At 40.4% G+C, this 13,740-nt stretch overlaps 1 protein-coding gene across 6 annotated transcripts in view; it reads right to left on the bottom strand.

The window, feature by feature from the left end:
* Positions 1 to 13,740, bottom strand: part of sanbr (SANT and BTB domain regulator of CSR) — a 286,180-nt gene that overhangs the window by 236,048 nt on the left and 36,392 nt on the right. For 5 of the 6 annotated variants that reach the window (XM_060830959.1, XM_060830958.1, XM_060830957.1 and 2 more), the window contains 2 exons: positions 11,721 to 11,901; positions 8,022 to 8,112 (listed from right to left, as the gene is read on the bottom strand). In XM_060830959.1, the coding sequence (XP_060686942.1) occupies positions 8,022 to 8,112; positions 11,721 to 11,880 (251 nt within the window). In that variant the 5' untranslated portion in view covers positions 11,881 to 11,901. Of the gene's footprint in view, positions 1 to 8,021; positions 8,113 to 11,720; positions 11,902 to 13,584; positions 13,619 to 13,740 lie in introns of those variants that run through there. The other variant, XM_060830956.1, reaches the window with a different exon arrangement.

The raw sequence follows: 13,740 nt of genomic DNA, 5'->3' as shown, positions 1-13,740 counted from the left end.
ATAACTTCCCTAGATGTATTCCTGGGAATATCCTCCCTCAGTACAGCTGTAATGCCATCCCTTATGGAAACGCCACTTCTGTGGGAAACATGTCTGGCTGTAACGGGCAGCTCTTTGTTATGAGGTATTTTAGGTGTTGGAGGAGAGGGAGAGGGAGAGGGAGAAACTTACAAGAGCTAGGGGATGTGATAGAGGACAGTTATAGGAAGGGAGAAAAGCTGCAGATACACAGTCACATAGGTGGGTTAACTCCAGGAAAAAGGTAAGAGAGGTAGGGAGGTAGTGCAGGAGTCTTCTGTGGCTATCCCCATTTCACACAAGTATGCTGTTTTGGAAAATGTAGGAGGTGGTGGATTTTCAGGGGAATGTAGCACCAACAGCCACATTTCTGGTATCGAGACTGGCTCTAATGCAATGAGGGTCGGGTTCCAAGAGATCGATTGTGTTAGGCGTAAACAGACGTATCCGTGGCCAGCAGTGAAAAATCAGAATGGTGTGTTGCCTCTCTGGTGCCAGAATCAAGGATATCTCAAAGAGGGTGCAGAATATTCTCAATGTAGGGCTGATAAATTGAACTGCATTTATTTTGATACAAGAGGCCTAACCTGGAAGGCAGATGAACTCAGGGCACAGTTAGGAACATGGGACTGGGATATCATAGCTATTACTGAAATGTGCCTCAGATGGACAGGACTGGCAGCTGCAAAAAAGAGTACATGAGATAGCTTTGGCAAATAGGTTTAAGGAGAATCCAAAGGGTTTTGGCAAATACATTAAGGACAAAAGGGTAACTTGGGAGAGAATAGGACCCCTCGAAGATCAGCAAGGTGGCCTTTGTGTGAAAAATGAGAATGGTGTGTTGCCACTCTGGTGCCAGGATCAAGGATATTCAAAGAGGGTGCAAAATAATTTCAAGGGGGAGAGGGGCCAGCAGGATGTCATTGTACACATTGGAACCAATGATATAGGAGGGGAAAATGATGAGATTCTGAAGGGAGAAAAAAGAGAGTTAGGCAGGAATTTAAAAAGGAGGTCCTCAAGAGTAGTAATATCTGGATTACTTCCGGTGCTACGAGCTAGTGAGGGTAGAAATAAGAGGATGGAGCAAATGAATGAATGGCTGAGGAGCTGGTGTATGGGAGAAGGATTCACATTTTTGGATCACTGGAATCTCTTCTGGGGTAGAAGTGACCTGTACAAGAAGGAAATAGAGAGGAAAGAGATCAATCTGAGACTGGTACAATTGAGACAAGAAGCAAGTCAAACAGTCAGGGCAGGCAGGGATAAAGCAGTGAACAAGGTAGGAGTGATAAATTAAACTCCATTTATTATTTCGATACAAGAGGCCTAATATGGAAGGCAGATGAACTCAGGGCATGGTTAGGAACATGGGACTGGGGTATCATAGCTATTACTGAAATGCGCCTCAGGGATGGACAGGACTGGCAGCTGCAACAAGGGTACATGAGATAGCTTTGGCAAATAGGTTTAAGGAGAATCCAAAGGGTTTTTGCAAATACATTAAAGACAAAAGGGTAACTTGGGAGAGAACAGGGCCCCTCAAAGATCAACAGCCTTTGTGTGAAATCGCAGGAGATGGGGGAGATACTAAATGAGTATTTTGCATCAGTGTTTACTGTGGAAAAGGACCTGGGAGACATAGAATGTAGGGAAATACATGGAGACATCATGAAAAATGTCTATATTCCAGAAGAGAAAGTCCTGGATGTCTTGAAATACATAAAAGTGGATAAATCCCTAGGACCTGATCAGGTGTACCCTAGAACTCTATGGGAAGCTAGGGAAGTGATTGCTGGGCCCCTTGCTGAGATATCTGTATCATCAATAGTCACAGGTGAGGTATCAGAAAACTGAAGGTTGGCTAATGTGGTGCCACTATTTAAGAAAGGTGGTAAAGACAAGCCAGGGAATTATAGACTGGTGAGCCTGACGTTGGTGGTGAGCAAGTTGTTGGAGGGAATCCTGAGGGACAGGATATACATGCATTTGGAAGGGCAAAGTCAACATGGCTTTGTGGGAAATCATATCTCATAAACTTGAATGAGTTTTTTGAAGAAGTAGCAAAGAGGATCGATGAGGGCACAGCAGTAGACATGATTTATTTGGACTTCAGTAAGGCGTTCGACAAGGTTCCCAATGGGAGATTGGTCAGCAAGGTTAGACCTCATTGAATACAGAGAGAACTAGCTATTTGGGTACAGAAGCTATTTGGCTCAAAAAGGTAGAAGACAGAGGGTGGTGGTGGAGGGACTTTTTCAGACTGGAGGCCTGTGGCCAATGGAGTGCCACAAGGATCGGTGGTGGGTCATCTACTTTTTGTCATTTATACAAATGACTGGGACATGAACAAAGGAGGTATAGTTAGTAAGTTTGCAGATTACACCAAAATTGGAGGTGCAGCGGATAGCGAAGAAGGTTACCTCAGATTTCAATGGGATCTTGATCATATGGGCCAATGGGCTGAGGAGTGGCAGATGGAGATAAATGTGAGGTGCTGCATTTTGTGAAAGCAAATCTTAGCAGGACTTATACACAGGTCCTAGGGAGTGTTGCTGAACAAAGAGATCTTGGAGTACAGGTTCATAGCTCCTTGAAAGTGGTGTCGCAGATAGATAGGAAAGTGAAGAAGGCGTTTGGTATGCTTTCCTTTATTGGTCAGAGTATTGAGTACAGGAGTTGGGAGGTCATGTTGCAGTTGTACAGGACATTAGTTAGGCCACTGTTGGAATATTACATGCAATTCTGGTGTCCTTCCCATCAGAAGGATGTCGTGAAACTTGAAAAGGTTCAGAAAAGATTTACAAGGATGTTGTCAGGGTCGCCTAATTTGAGCTATAGAGAGAGAGAGGTTCAATAGGCTGGGGCTGTTTTCCCTGGAAAGCCGGAGGGAGGCTGACCTTATAGATGTTTATAAAATTATGAGGAGCATGGATAGGGTAAATAGACAAGGTCTTTTCCCTGAGGTGGGGCAGTCCAGAACTAGAGGGCATAGGTTTAGGGTGAGAGAGGAAAGATATAAAAGAGACTTAAAGGGCAGCTTTTTCACGCAGAGGGTGCGGTGTGTGTGGAATGGGTTGCCAGAGGAAGTGGTGGAGGCTAGTATAATTGCAACATTTAAAAGCCATCTGGATGGGTATATGAAAAGGAAACCTTAGGGGGGATATGGGCTGGGTGCTGACAGGTGGGACTAGATTGGGGTGGGATATCTGGTCAGCATGGACGTATCAGACCAAAGGGTCTGTTTCAGTGCTGTACATTGCTATGACTAGGATACAAGAGAAGCGATATATTGCTGAGGATGAATAAGATTCTGATCAGACTGCATTTTGAATATTGTGAGCAGTGTAGTGCTCCATATCTATGAAAGGACGTGCTGGCCTTGGAAGGGGTCCGGGTGAGGCTTGCAAGAATGATTCTGGGTTAAAGGGCTAATCATATGATAAGTGGTTGAAGACTTTGGTTCTGTACTTGATGGAGTTTAAAATGATGAGGAGGAATTCAATTGTAACTTACAGAATAGTGAGAGGCTGGGATAGGGTGAATGTGGAGAAGACATTTCCACAAGCAGGACAGACTCAAACCTGAGGGCACAGCTTCAAACTGCAGGGACCATCCTACAGAACGGAGATGAAGGGGAATTTCTTCAGTCAGAGGGTGGTTAATCTGGGGAATTCATTGCAGGAGAGGGCTATGGAGGCCCAAGTTATTGAGTGTATTTAAGGCAGAGATAGATAAGTTCTTGATTGGTAAGGGGATCAACTGGTACAGGGAGAAGGCAGGAGGATGAGGTTGAGAAACATATCAGTCATGATTGAATGGCAGTGCAGACTCAAAGGGCCAAATGGCCTTATTCTGCTCCTATATCTTATGGTCTTATAAGTAACAATTAGACTGGGGAAGGCAGGGGGCAGGGGCTTTGGTGGTGGCAAGAAAGATTTTAGCTACAGTGTACATTCAGCTGGTAGACCAGACAACCTGATGATTGAAGCCCAAGCAAATCAGCTGCATTTATCTTTTTTTTTTGAACAATTAGGTAGGTTATCTTGTTTGAAACACCATGAACCTGAAGCTTTCAAAATCATTATATTAGCATTATTGCCACATAGATATGTGACCAACAAGATCTGATGTATATACAGCTAAAATAGCATTCAAACGTTTAGCAACGTAGGTTTACATTTTAAACATGGGATCCAAGGTTCCATGATATGCACCTACACAGCTCAGAAAAGTAAAAGACATGGAATCAAATGTAAGCAAAGTTCTGCTCAAACTAGAATGCTGTTAAGCTATCACAGGTAATCTTCAACATATGTCTTTGTTATAACATTCATTTAGGCTTTGCATATGCTGACATTTTACTTTTTTTAAGAAATTAAACAGGGTAGAATTTATAAAAACACTGGCATGGAAAAATGCTGTAACTTAAATTACTTTCAACAATTATTTCTTATATGTATTTTGTTAGTTTCATTAAAGGTATTACTTAAAGATTTCTGATGCTCCAAAGATATCGATCAATGATTAATAGTTCTTCTCATAGTACAACTATTATCTAAAGCATGATCTTAAAGCCTGAGCATATGGAAAGTGTACTATGTTCCAGGTGCATCCGCACCATTTAACTGGAATTTTTGAGTAAACTTAAAATCTTACTTGGCAGTTTTTCCAAAATTATTTTGCAAAATACTGGGGACAAAATGCAAAAGTTAAATTTGTGTAATTTTATATTTATGACAATGGTGGCAATTGTGGTAAAGAAAGACAAGTTACCAAATTAAACCAATTACTGCCGTATCTCAAGTTGCTTCTGAATCTCATATTCTGAAAAGTTAAAACAAAAAGCATATTAACTCATTAATGTCTCTTGGCTTACTTTTTAAAAGATCAATTTTTAATAATCCTACATTTACCTTATGTTTTATTATTAGTTAGACGTTAATATTGTGCTGATGAGAGGGAAAACATAAGTCAGAATGCGAAAACAGATAAACTTTCAACAGTCAGTTAGAGTCATAGAGTCATAGACATATACAGCATGGAAACAGACCCCTCTATGCCTAATGAAGGGCTTTTGTGTCGATTTTCCTGCTCCTCGGATGCTGCCTAACCCGCTGTGCTGTTCCAGCACTACTCTGATCTAAACTGGTTTCCAGCATCTGCAGTCCTCACTTTTGCCTTCAGTCCAACCTATCCATGCCGTGCAGATATCCCAACCCAATCTAGTCCCACCTGCCAGTACCCGGCCCATATCTCTCCAAACCCTTCCTATTCATATACCTATCCAAACGCCTCTTAAATGTTGCTATTGTACCAGCCTGCCAGAGGAAGTGGTGGAGTTCATTCCATACACGTACCATCCTCTGCGTTAAAAAGTTGCCCTAAAGGTCTCTTTTATATCTTTTCCCTCTCACCCTAAACCTATGCCCTCTAGTTCTGGACTCCCTCATCCCAGGGAAAAGACTTTGCCTATTTACCCTATCCATGCCTCTCATAATTTTGTAAGCCTCTATAATCCCTTAACCTCCGACAATCCAGGGAAAACAGCCCCAGCCTGTTCAGTCTCTCCCTGTCGCTCAAACCCTCCAACCCTGGCAGCATCATTGTAAATCTTTTCTGAACCCTTTCAAGTTTCACAACATCTTTCCGGTAGGAAGGAGACCAGAATTGCATACAATATTCCAACAGTGGCCTAACCAATGTCCTGTACAGCCCCAACATGACCTCCCAACTCCTGTACTCAATACTCTGACCAATAAAGGAAAGCATACCAAATGCCTTCTTCATTATCCTATCCACCTGTGACTCCACTTTCAAGGAGCTATGAACCTGCACTCCAAGGTCTCTTTGTTCAGCAACACTCCCTAGGACCTCCATCTGCCACTTCTCAGCCCATTGGCCCATCTGGTCAAGATCCTGTTGTAATCTGAAATAACCCTCTTCGCTGTCCACTACACCTCCAATTTTGGTGTCACCTGCAAACTTACTAACTGTACCTCTTATGCTCGCATCCAAATCATTTATGTAAATGACAGGTAGAGGGCCCAGCACTGATCCTTGTGGCACTCCACTGGTCACGGGCCTCCAGTCTGAAAAACAACCCTCCACCACCATCCTCTGTCTTCTACCCTCGAGCCAGTTCTGTATCCAAATAGCTGGTTCTCCCTGCATTCCGTGAAATCTAACCTTGCTAATCAGTCTCCCATGGGGAACCTTGTCGAACACCTTACTGAAGTCCATATAGATCTCATCTACTGCTCTACCCTCATCAATCCTCTTTGTTACTTCTTCAAAAAACTCAATCAAGTTTGTGAGATATGATTTCCCACGCACAAAGCCATGTTGACTGTCCCTAATCAGTCCTTACCTTTCCAAATACATGTACATCCTGACACTCAGGATTACCTCCAACAACATGCCCACCACTGACGTCAAACATTTGATTAAAAAAAATTAGTAACCAGGGAAGTCCTCACTGCCACTCATCCAATGTGTCAGGTCTAAATGATCCCATTCCTATCCCTACCTCAGATTCCCACTGTGGGCAGACACCAGGAGTGCAGTCAATTCCATTTTTCTCAGCTCAACTAAACTCATGTCCTACCTCCCTAGTTTCACCAAACTCTAGAACTAAAAGGTGGTAACTTTGGGCTGTGCACCATGAAGGCATTTTCTGGGATCTTAATGTGCTTGCTTTCATTCTTCAGTTGTGGCTGTCACTTAAGTTGTAAGTTGATAAGACTGAATACATCTTTTGGGTTCAAAGGTCATGACTGTGTTCATGAGGAACAGCATTTCATACATAACCAACCAATGCAGTTGTAACATCCCAGATGTTTTGCCTGCACCACTACTGCCTCAAGTCTCACATTTTTAGCTCCCATCAAATCTCCTAGACAAGACAGTCTGCATCATTTGCCTCACAAAAGGAGGACATTATTGCTGCATCATTTGCTGTAAGGTAATCTTGACAATTGCTGAAACAGGACAAAGTCTGAACCATGAAATAAATATAACGACATTATGAAGCTTTTGTGTAATATTTGTTTTTGCACCAAAACAGTGCACACATATATTAAAATAAATGACAAAATATTTGGAAATGGGCAATGACTTTATTATCTTCTTTGTGGAAAGGAGGCACCACCTGCACAAGTACAAGGGTTTCAGAATGCGGGGTTCCCTGTAACACAAGGCAGCACAGACAGTACCCAATTGAATAAACCGTTCTTATGTCAATTTAAGCCTACTGTTTGCACTGTGAGCACAAGTGCTAACATGGATCTTATTTGTCCAACATTCTCCTTGCCAACCTCCTCAGCTCTATGCAATGAAAACTCTAAACTAATTTAGGAGTCTAGAGTTTGTAAGCTATCCCAAAGCTCACTCATATTCTGGTCATCCCAGTCTCCCAGCAGTAGCAATTTCAACATCCAGCTTGCAAAATCCCACCACACCACAGTTCCAGGAACACAGTGGATATTCGGAAACTGTATACCAAAGCTCACAATCTTCATACTCTGGAAGAAAACATGCTTGTCTTAACAATACCCTCCAGGCTTCAAGACTCAGATTCTCTTCACGAATATCTTCACAACACTACATTTCTTCCAAAATTTCTACTGTATCTCAGTTATTGCCACTAATTTCTCTACCAATTTGCCCTCTAATATGCCATGAGACATTTTGTTACATTAAAAGGAAGGTAATGAATAATTAAATTGAATCATGGAATTCCAAAGTGTCTTAACTTTAAGCCTTTCAAAATGCTGTCAGATGATTAATATTTGTTTTCAAATCATTGTAATAGCTTACATTTTTGCGCACTTTACCTACCACAAACAGGATCTGGCTCATCTAAATCTATCGACTCAGTTCAAAAATACGCCATTTTTATGTTCCAGTAAAGAATTTCATAAAACAAGTATACTCATCAGGATAACATGAAAAGGTGCACTTATAGCCCTTTACAGAAATAGATACACATCATTATTACCCACCCTTGGCTTTCATCCAGTTTGTCTTCATCTTTATCAGTTGCACCATTTTCTTTTAGAGTGCAATTTCTTCCTGAAGATACTGCAGTCCGTCCTTGAATATTGAACAGTATTAAAACTAGACATTACAGACTCAAGGCAGCTGAACTATATTGCACTGATCAAAAAGTCAAATGCATTATTCAATTAATTTTACCCTTTAACATTTGAAATACAAAATGTAATTCAAGCCATCTATGTGCCTTTCCAATTTAACAGTTACCGTACTCAACACTAACAATTTGGCTGTGACTACATAGAATAAAAGACAGGTTCAAACAACATGGTACAGTGAGCAAAGTTGAGATGCAAATCCTAAGTTTCATCTGGGAGAAGGGATAGAAGATTATTTTTCCCTCACTACTGCTCTATGGAATGTTGCATCAGTATTTATGATGGACCTGTTCATGTTAGAATTTCCAATCAATTTACAAGTGCTTAAATTGCACTGGGGGCTGAGGAGAATATTTTGACTTCCAGGCCTTCTTCAAATCATGGGCATGTATCTGGTGTAGGTATTGTGAAATGTGATGGAAAGATGTTGGGGTCCCTTGAAACTGATCTTTTTTTTAAGCATTTCCTATGTGAATGAGATTTCATTTTGCTTCTGTCATAGCATTTATTGCTTTCTCAAAAGACTACCAAGGCCACAATGTTTCTTAAGTTGATATCAAAGAACTACAGAACTGTATTGTGCTATATTTATCCTATTATCAATGCAGTATTTAAGAAAATCAAAGCTTCTTTCCCAAAACAAATCAAAACTAACCTTCAGATGAAGGTGGGAAAGAATGGAACAGTTTCTTTATGTTGAGCGTAGTCGTCCAGTGTTTATTGGGTAGAAGGATTCACATGGGTGATTGATACAGCATAAACTGCCAGCTCCAGCAATAGGTGTTAGACAATAAGTGATCAGGCCGTTCTTGTAAGGAGCAACCATTGTCAATCAACTATTTTCAGATGGAAGAGTTCTCTTAACCTTTAGCTAGAAAGCAGGCTACTGCTGTCACAATTTTAATGAGATTGACAGATTCTGTAACAAGAACTCATTTTGGACTTGTATTTAATCAGTGAACCATCCTCAATTGTCATGGATCATATACTTTTTATCATCTAAATTAGATTACTTACAGTGTGGAAACAGGCCCATCGGCCCAACAAGTCCACACCGACCCGCCGGTGCGCAACCCACCCTTACCCCTACACTTACCCCTTACCTAACACTACGGGTAATTTAGCATGGCCAATTCACCTGCACATCTTTGGACTGTGTGAGGAAACCGGAGCACCCGGAGGAAACCCACGTAGACACGAGGAGAACGTGCAAACTCCACACAGTCAGTCGCCTGAGGCGGGAATTGAACCCGGGTCTCAGGCGCTGTGAGGCAACAGTGCTAACCACTGTGCCACCGTGCCGCCCATAAATGTACCAAATCTAAACTGCTGCTTCTTAACAAACTTAATAAACTTTCTGAAAATTCCTTACAAAGGATTGTATTAGAATCTAACAAATGACAGCTATTGGGGCTATAAGAGTTCTGAGTGAATTACTTAACAGCTGAAGTGTATTCTGAGTGGGATGCATCGAAGAACTCTCAAGTGGATCCTTGTAGCACCTCTTTTCTGCAGAGTAGCTATGACAACCTTCTAAACACATGCAGCTCCTTTGGTCATTTCAATGGCCCTATTCCCACAAAATAGGGCATGATCAGTGCTTGTCTGCATTGGCAGATGTGGGCTTTACTCCACAACAAACAAAACAAAATGTGGGAATTATAAGTGCTGAAAATATTGAAATTGAAAGATAATTTAGTGTAACAAGACGACAATCTCCAAGTATCTCCATTCTAAGTGCTTAATTCTGCTTTTGTTAACATTTTATCACATTATTTCTGTTTTTATATGGTAAGTAGCTTTCCATAATGGTGTAACAATTTCTTTTAGGTAATTAATATTGCCTTTCATAAATGTGTAATATTGTTTAGACAGTCCTCCAAAAATGGAAGTTAAAATGTCACTAATTTACACATCATTCAGTTGCCTGAGTAACTGCCAAGTCATCTTGGAAGCAATACTGGAACAGTTACAAGTCTTCAAATTAATGCATTAATAACTATTGTCATGTTGCCAGTTAGTGAATAGTACCCAAATTAAATGTAACAAAGTGGAACAGAGAGACTAAGGAGATATTCAAGAAGGGTATTCAAATTTGTGTGGGATTTTTTTTAGATTAGATTAGATTAATCTAATTCATTCAGTAATCTAATTACTTACAGTGTGGAAACAGGCCCTTCGGCCCAACAAGTCCACACCGACCCGCCGAAGCGAAACCCACCCATACCCTACATATACCCCTTACCTAACACTACGGGCAATTTAGCATGGCCAATTCACCTGAATCGCACATCTTTGGAATGTGGGAGGAAACCGGAGCACCCGGAGGAAACCCACGCAGACACGGGGAGAACGTGCAAACTCCACACAGTCAGTCGCCCGAGTCGGGAATTGAACCCGGGTCGCTGGCGCTGTGAGGCAGCAGTGCTAACCACTGTGCCACCGTGCTGCCCATATTGAAACTGGTCAACTGACATGAACCCAACCAGAAGCCAAAAGTTGGCAAAAAGAGAGATCAGAATTCTCTTTTAACATAAATTGTTAGAAGGTGGAATGCACTACGTGAAAGAGTGTTGAAAGCAAAGTTAGAAGTAACATCCAAAAAAGAACCAGTTATATACTTGGAAAAGTGAGATTTGCAAGGCAAAGGGAGGTGTCTAAGGCTCTGATCAGACTACATTTGGAATATTGTGAGCAGTTTTGGACCCTGTATCTAAGTAAGGATGTGCTACATTGGAGGAGTCCAGTGGTGTTCACAAGAAAGATCATGGGAATGAGGGGCTTGTCAGATAAGGAGTGGTTAAAGACTCAGGGTCTATATTCAATAGAGTTTAGAAGGATGAAAGGGATATTTCATTGAAACTTAGAGAATACCGAGAGGCTTGGATAGAGTGGACGTGGAGGAGATGTTTCTACTAGAAGAGACTAGGACCCAAGAGCAGTCAGAGTGAACTGACAACCCTTTAGAATGGAGATGAGGAAGCATTTCTTCAGCTGGGGGTAGTGAATCTGTGGAACGTATTGTCACAGAGGCTGCGGAGGCTAGGTCATTGAGTGTATTTTGGATTGTGATAGATAGGTTCGTGATTATAAGGGGAATCAAAGGTTACAGGTAGAAGGTAGGAAAATGGGATTGAGAAACATATCAGCCATCAACAGCAGAGTAGATGTAATGGGACAAATGGCTAAGTCTGCTCCACTGTCTTAAGAGCAAAAGAGTTGGACTAACTGGACAGCCCTTTCAGAAATCTAAAAAGGGATAGAAGTCAAACAGATTCCCTTTGCAACTTGTAATTTTATGTGACTTAGTGTTGAGCATTACTCAGCAAGCCACATGCAACACTACAGCTTCCTGAGAAGTATTCAGCAAGACAGGACATTGAAATAAACTTGTAACTCACGATTCCCAAATAAAAAGTTTTGATTAATTGCAACCTGTAGAACTTATGTAGTTCTTTTGGTCTACAATAACACATTTAAGAATCAATTCATAAGAAATATATGAGCCTTCTGTTATAAAGATTTAAACACTGAATAGGCGTAACTGACCTGGTGTGGAAATGCAATTCTGCACCACAGATAATCTAGATTTTTCATCATCTTCATGGTCCAGTAGCGTTGATTTAATATATGTTGCTAGCGATTTAGAGGGACTGCCTTCACACTTGTTTTCATCACAAATATGGGGCATGGTTCCATTGTTTCTCATTTCTTCAAATCTCTTGGCACACTGCAAATAATTTAAAGCTCAGCTTTAATAGTAAGTTATAATATTCAAGTCCCTTCTGATCACAATTCCTGTTCTAAAAAATACCCAATAATTTTAAATTTGATTATTGAAGCGAAATTGCAATAAGTAATCAACTATTTGCCCCAACCATATGAATAATCTTACTAATACAGACTAATGCTTGAATTAAAAAGGACAATTTGTCAAATCCTTTTGTCTTGCACTCGTCGGATCAATTTACAAGAATACAAATTTAAAAGCAAAACCAGTGTTTATACTGCATGGAAGGAAAATGCTGACTGTCAAGTAGACTCTGGTAGAGGCACTATTATGGAGAATGTTCTGATTAATGATGATAGTTATTCATCACGCATTTTTAAATTTAATAATTACATTTCATTAAATAAGACAGACTTACTCTGATGACTGTTACTCTGGTCAGGATACTGCTCTGATATCCAGCAAATGGATATCACCTATTTTTGTTGAGTTGAAATAGGCGCAGTGTGTACGTGTTCTTGCTGTCTGAAGAGAATAGGATCCTATATATCAACATTATTGAGTTTCCAGTATATACAATTGCACAACATTATAATATTAGCCAGACTGAAAAATCCTACCTTGGTTATCAGCATAATGATTTGGACACTCGGGATTATTTAACGTGTGATGTCCATTTGAGAATCACAACTAATGTTGGACACTGTTGTGAGTTTTGCAAACGTGGATGAATTGGATTTGGTCAGTACCTTGCTTGTTATATATAGCTGCATTGATACAATCTATCAGACTTTGTGACTTATAGCCTAAATATACAGCATTACACCTGCAGGTACAGAAATTCAAATACCATATTATTCCTTTGGATAATCTTGACTGTACAAAGAATTATTTTGACAAAACTTCAAACTGCCAGTTGGGCTTGCACTATGATACTCTTGCATTTACGGGAAGCTCCATACATGAATACACAGGGTCCTTTTCATTACACAGAAAGTACATGAAGATGCCCTGCATCTGTTTCAACTCAACAAAGTGGGCGACAGCCTAATCAGTACTCTGACCATCAGATACAACCTGCTTGGTCTAAAATGTTGTAGTTAAATATCAAATCATCATTAAATGCTGCATTCTCCATGGCAAAACCTCTAATAATTGGAGTCCACTTACCAATCAATCAGCACTCTCTTCCCTTGAAGTATAAGCACCGGTTTTCTCCTTGAAGTCATATCCTTGCAAATGCCCGGATTGAAGAATGAAAACCTTTGATAAAATGTATCTTTTACTTTATTTTGTACTAACTACTGAATAATTCTATGCTTATTGGCCGCCCTATTCCAACTTTCGCCTTTACTTCAACCACCTGGCTATCTTAAAAGCTTTCATTCATTAATTTCAGTTTTCCACAGCAATCGAAAAATACCTTGAAAATGTTCATCATGCTGTCTGCCCTATATCTACTATTTTTAATTTATATCTACATCCCCTTGTTTTAGATCTCTCAACACTGGAAACATTTTATTTATAGTTTCAAAATCTGTTTCAAAACATTGCTCCTCCTATTTCATCTTAAGTACTTCATTTAATAGATTACTCTATTTTAAATAATTCAAGCATTAACCTTTCTCATGCAAAATACTTAATAGTTAATTTTTAAAAATTTTAAAGTCGCCATTGTCTTACTGAGCCATAAGGTTGCTCTCGCATTAGATACAGATGACTGGTTATGGTTTGACCTGGGTTTCACGATGCCATGTGAGGGTAGAGGTTGAAATGGAGAGTCCTTCATGGTAACCCCAGCCAGTGCAGAATTTGTACCCATCCTGCTGACATCACTTT

Source organism: Hemiscyllium ocellatum, chromosome 10 (assembly GCF_020745735.1).
Source record: "Hemiscyllium ocellatum isolate sHemOce1 chromosome 10, sHemOce1.pat.X.cur, whole genome shotgun sequence".
Lineage (NCBI taxonomy): Eukaryota > Metazoa > Chordata > Chondrichthyes > Orectolobiformes > Hemiscylliidae > Hemiscyllium > Hemiscyllium ocellatum.
This window is presented reverse-complemented; position numbering and strand designations above follow the sequence as displayed.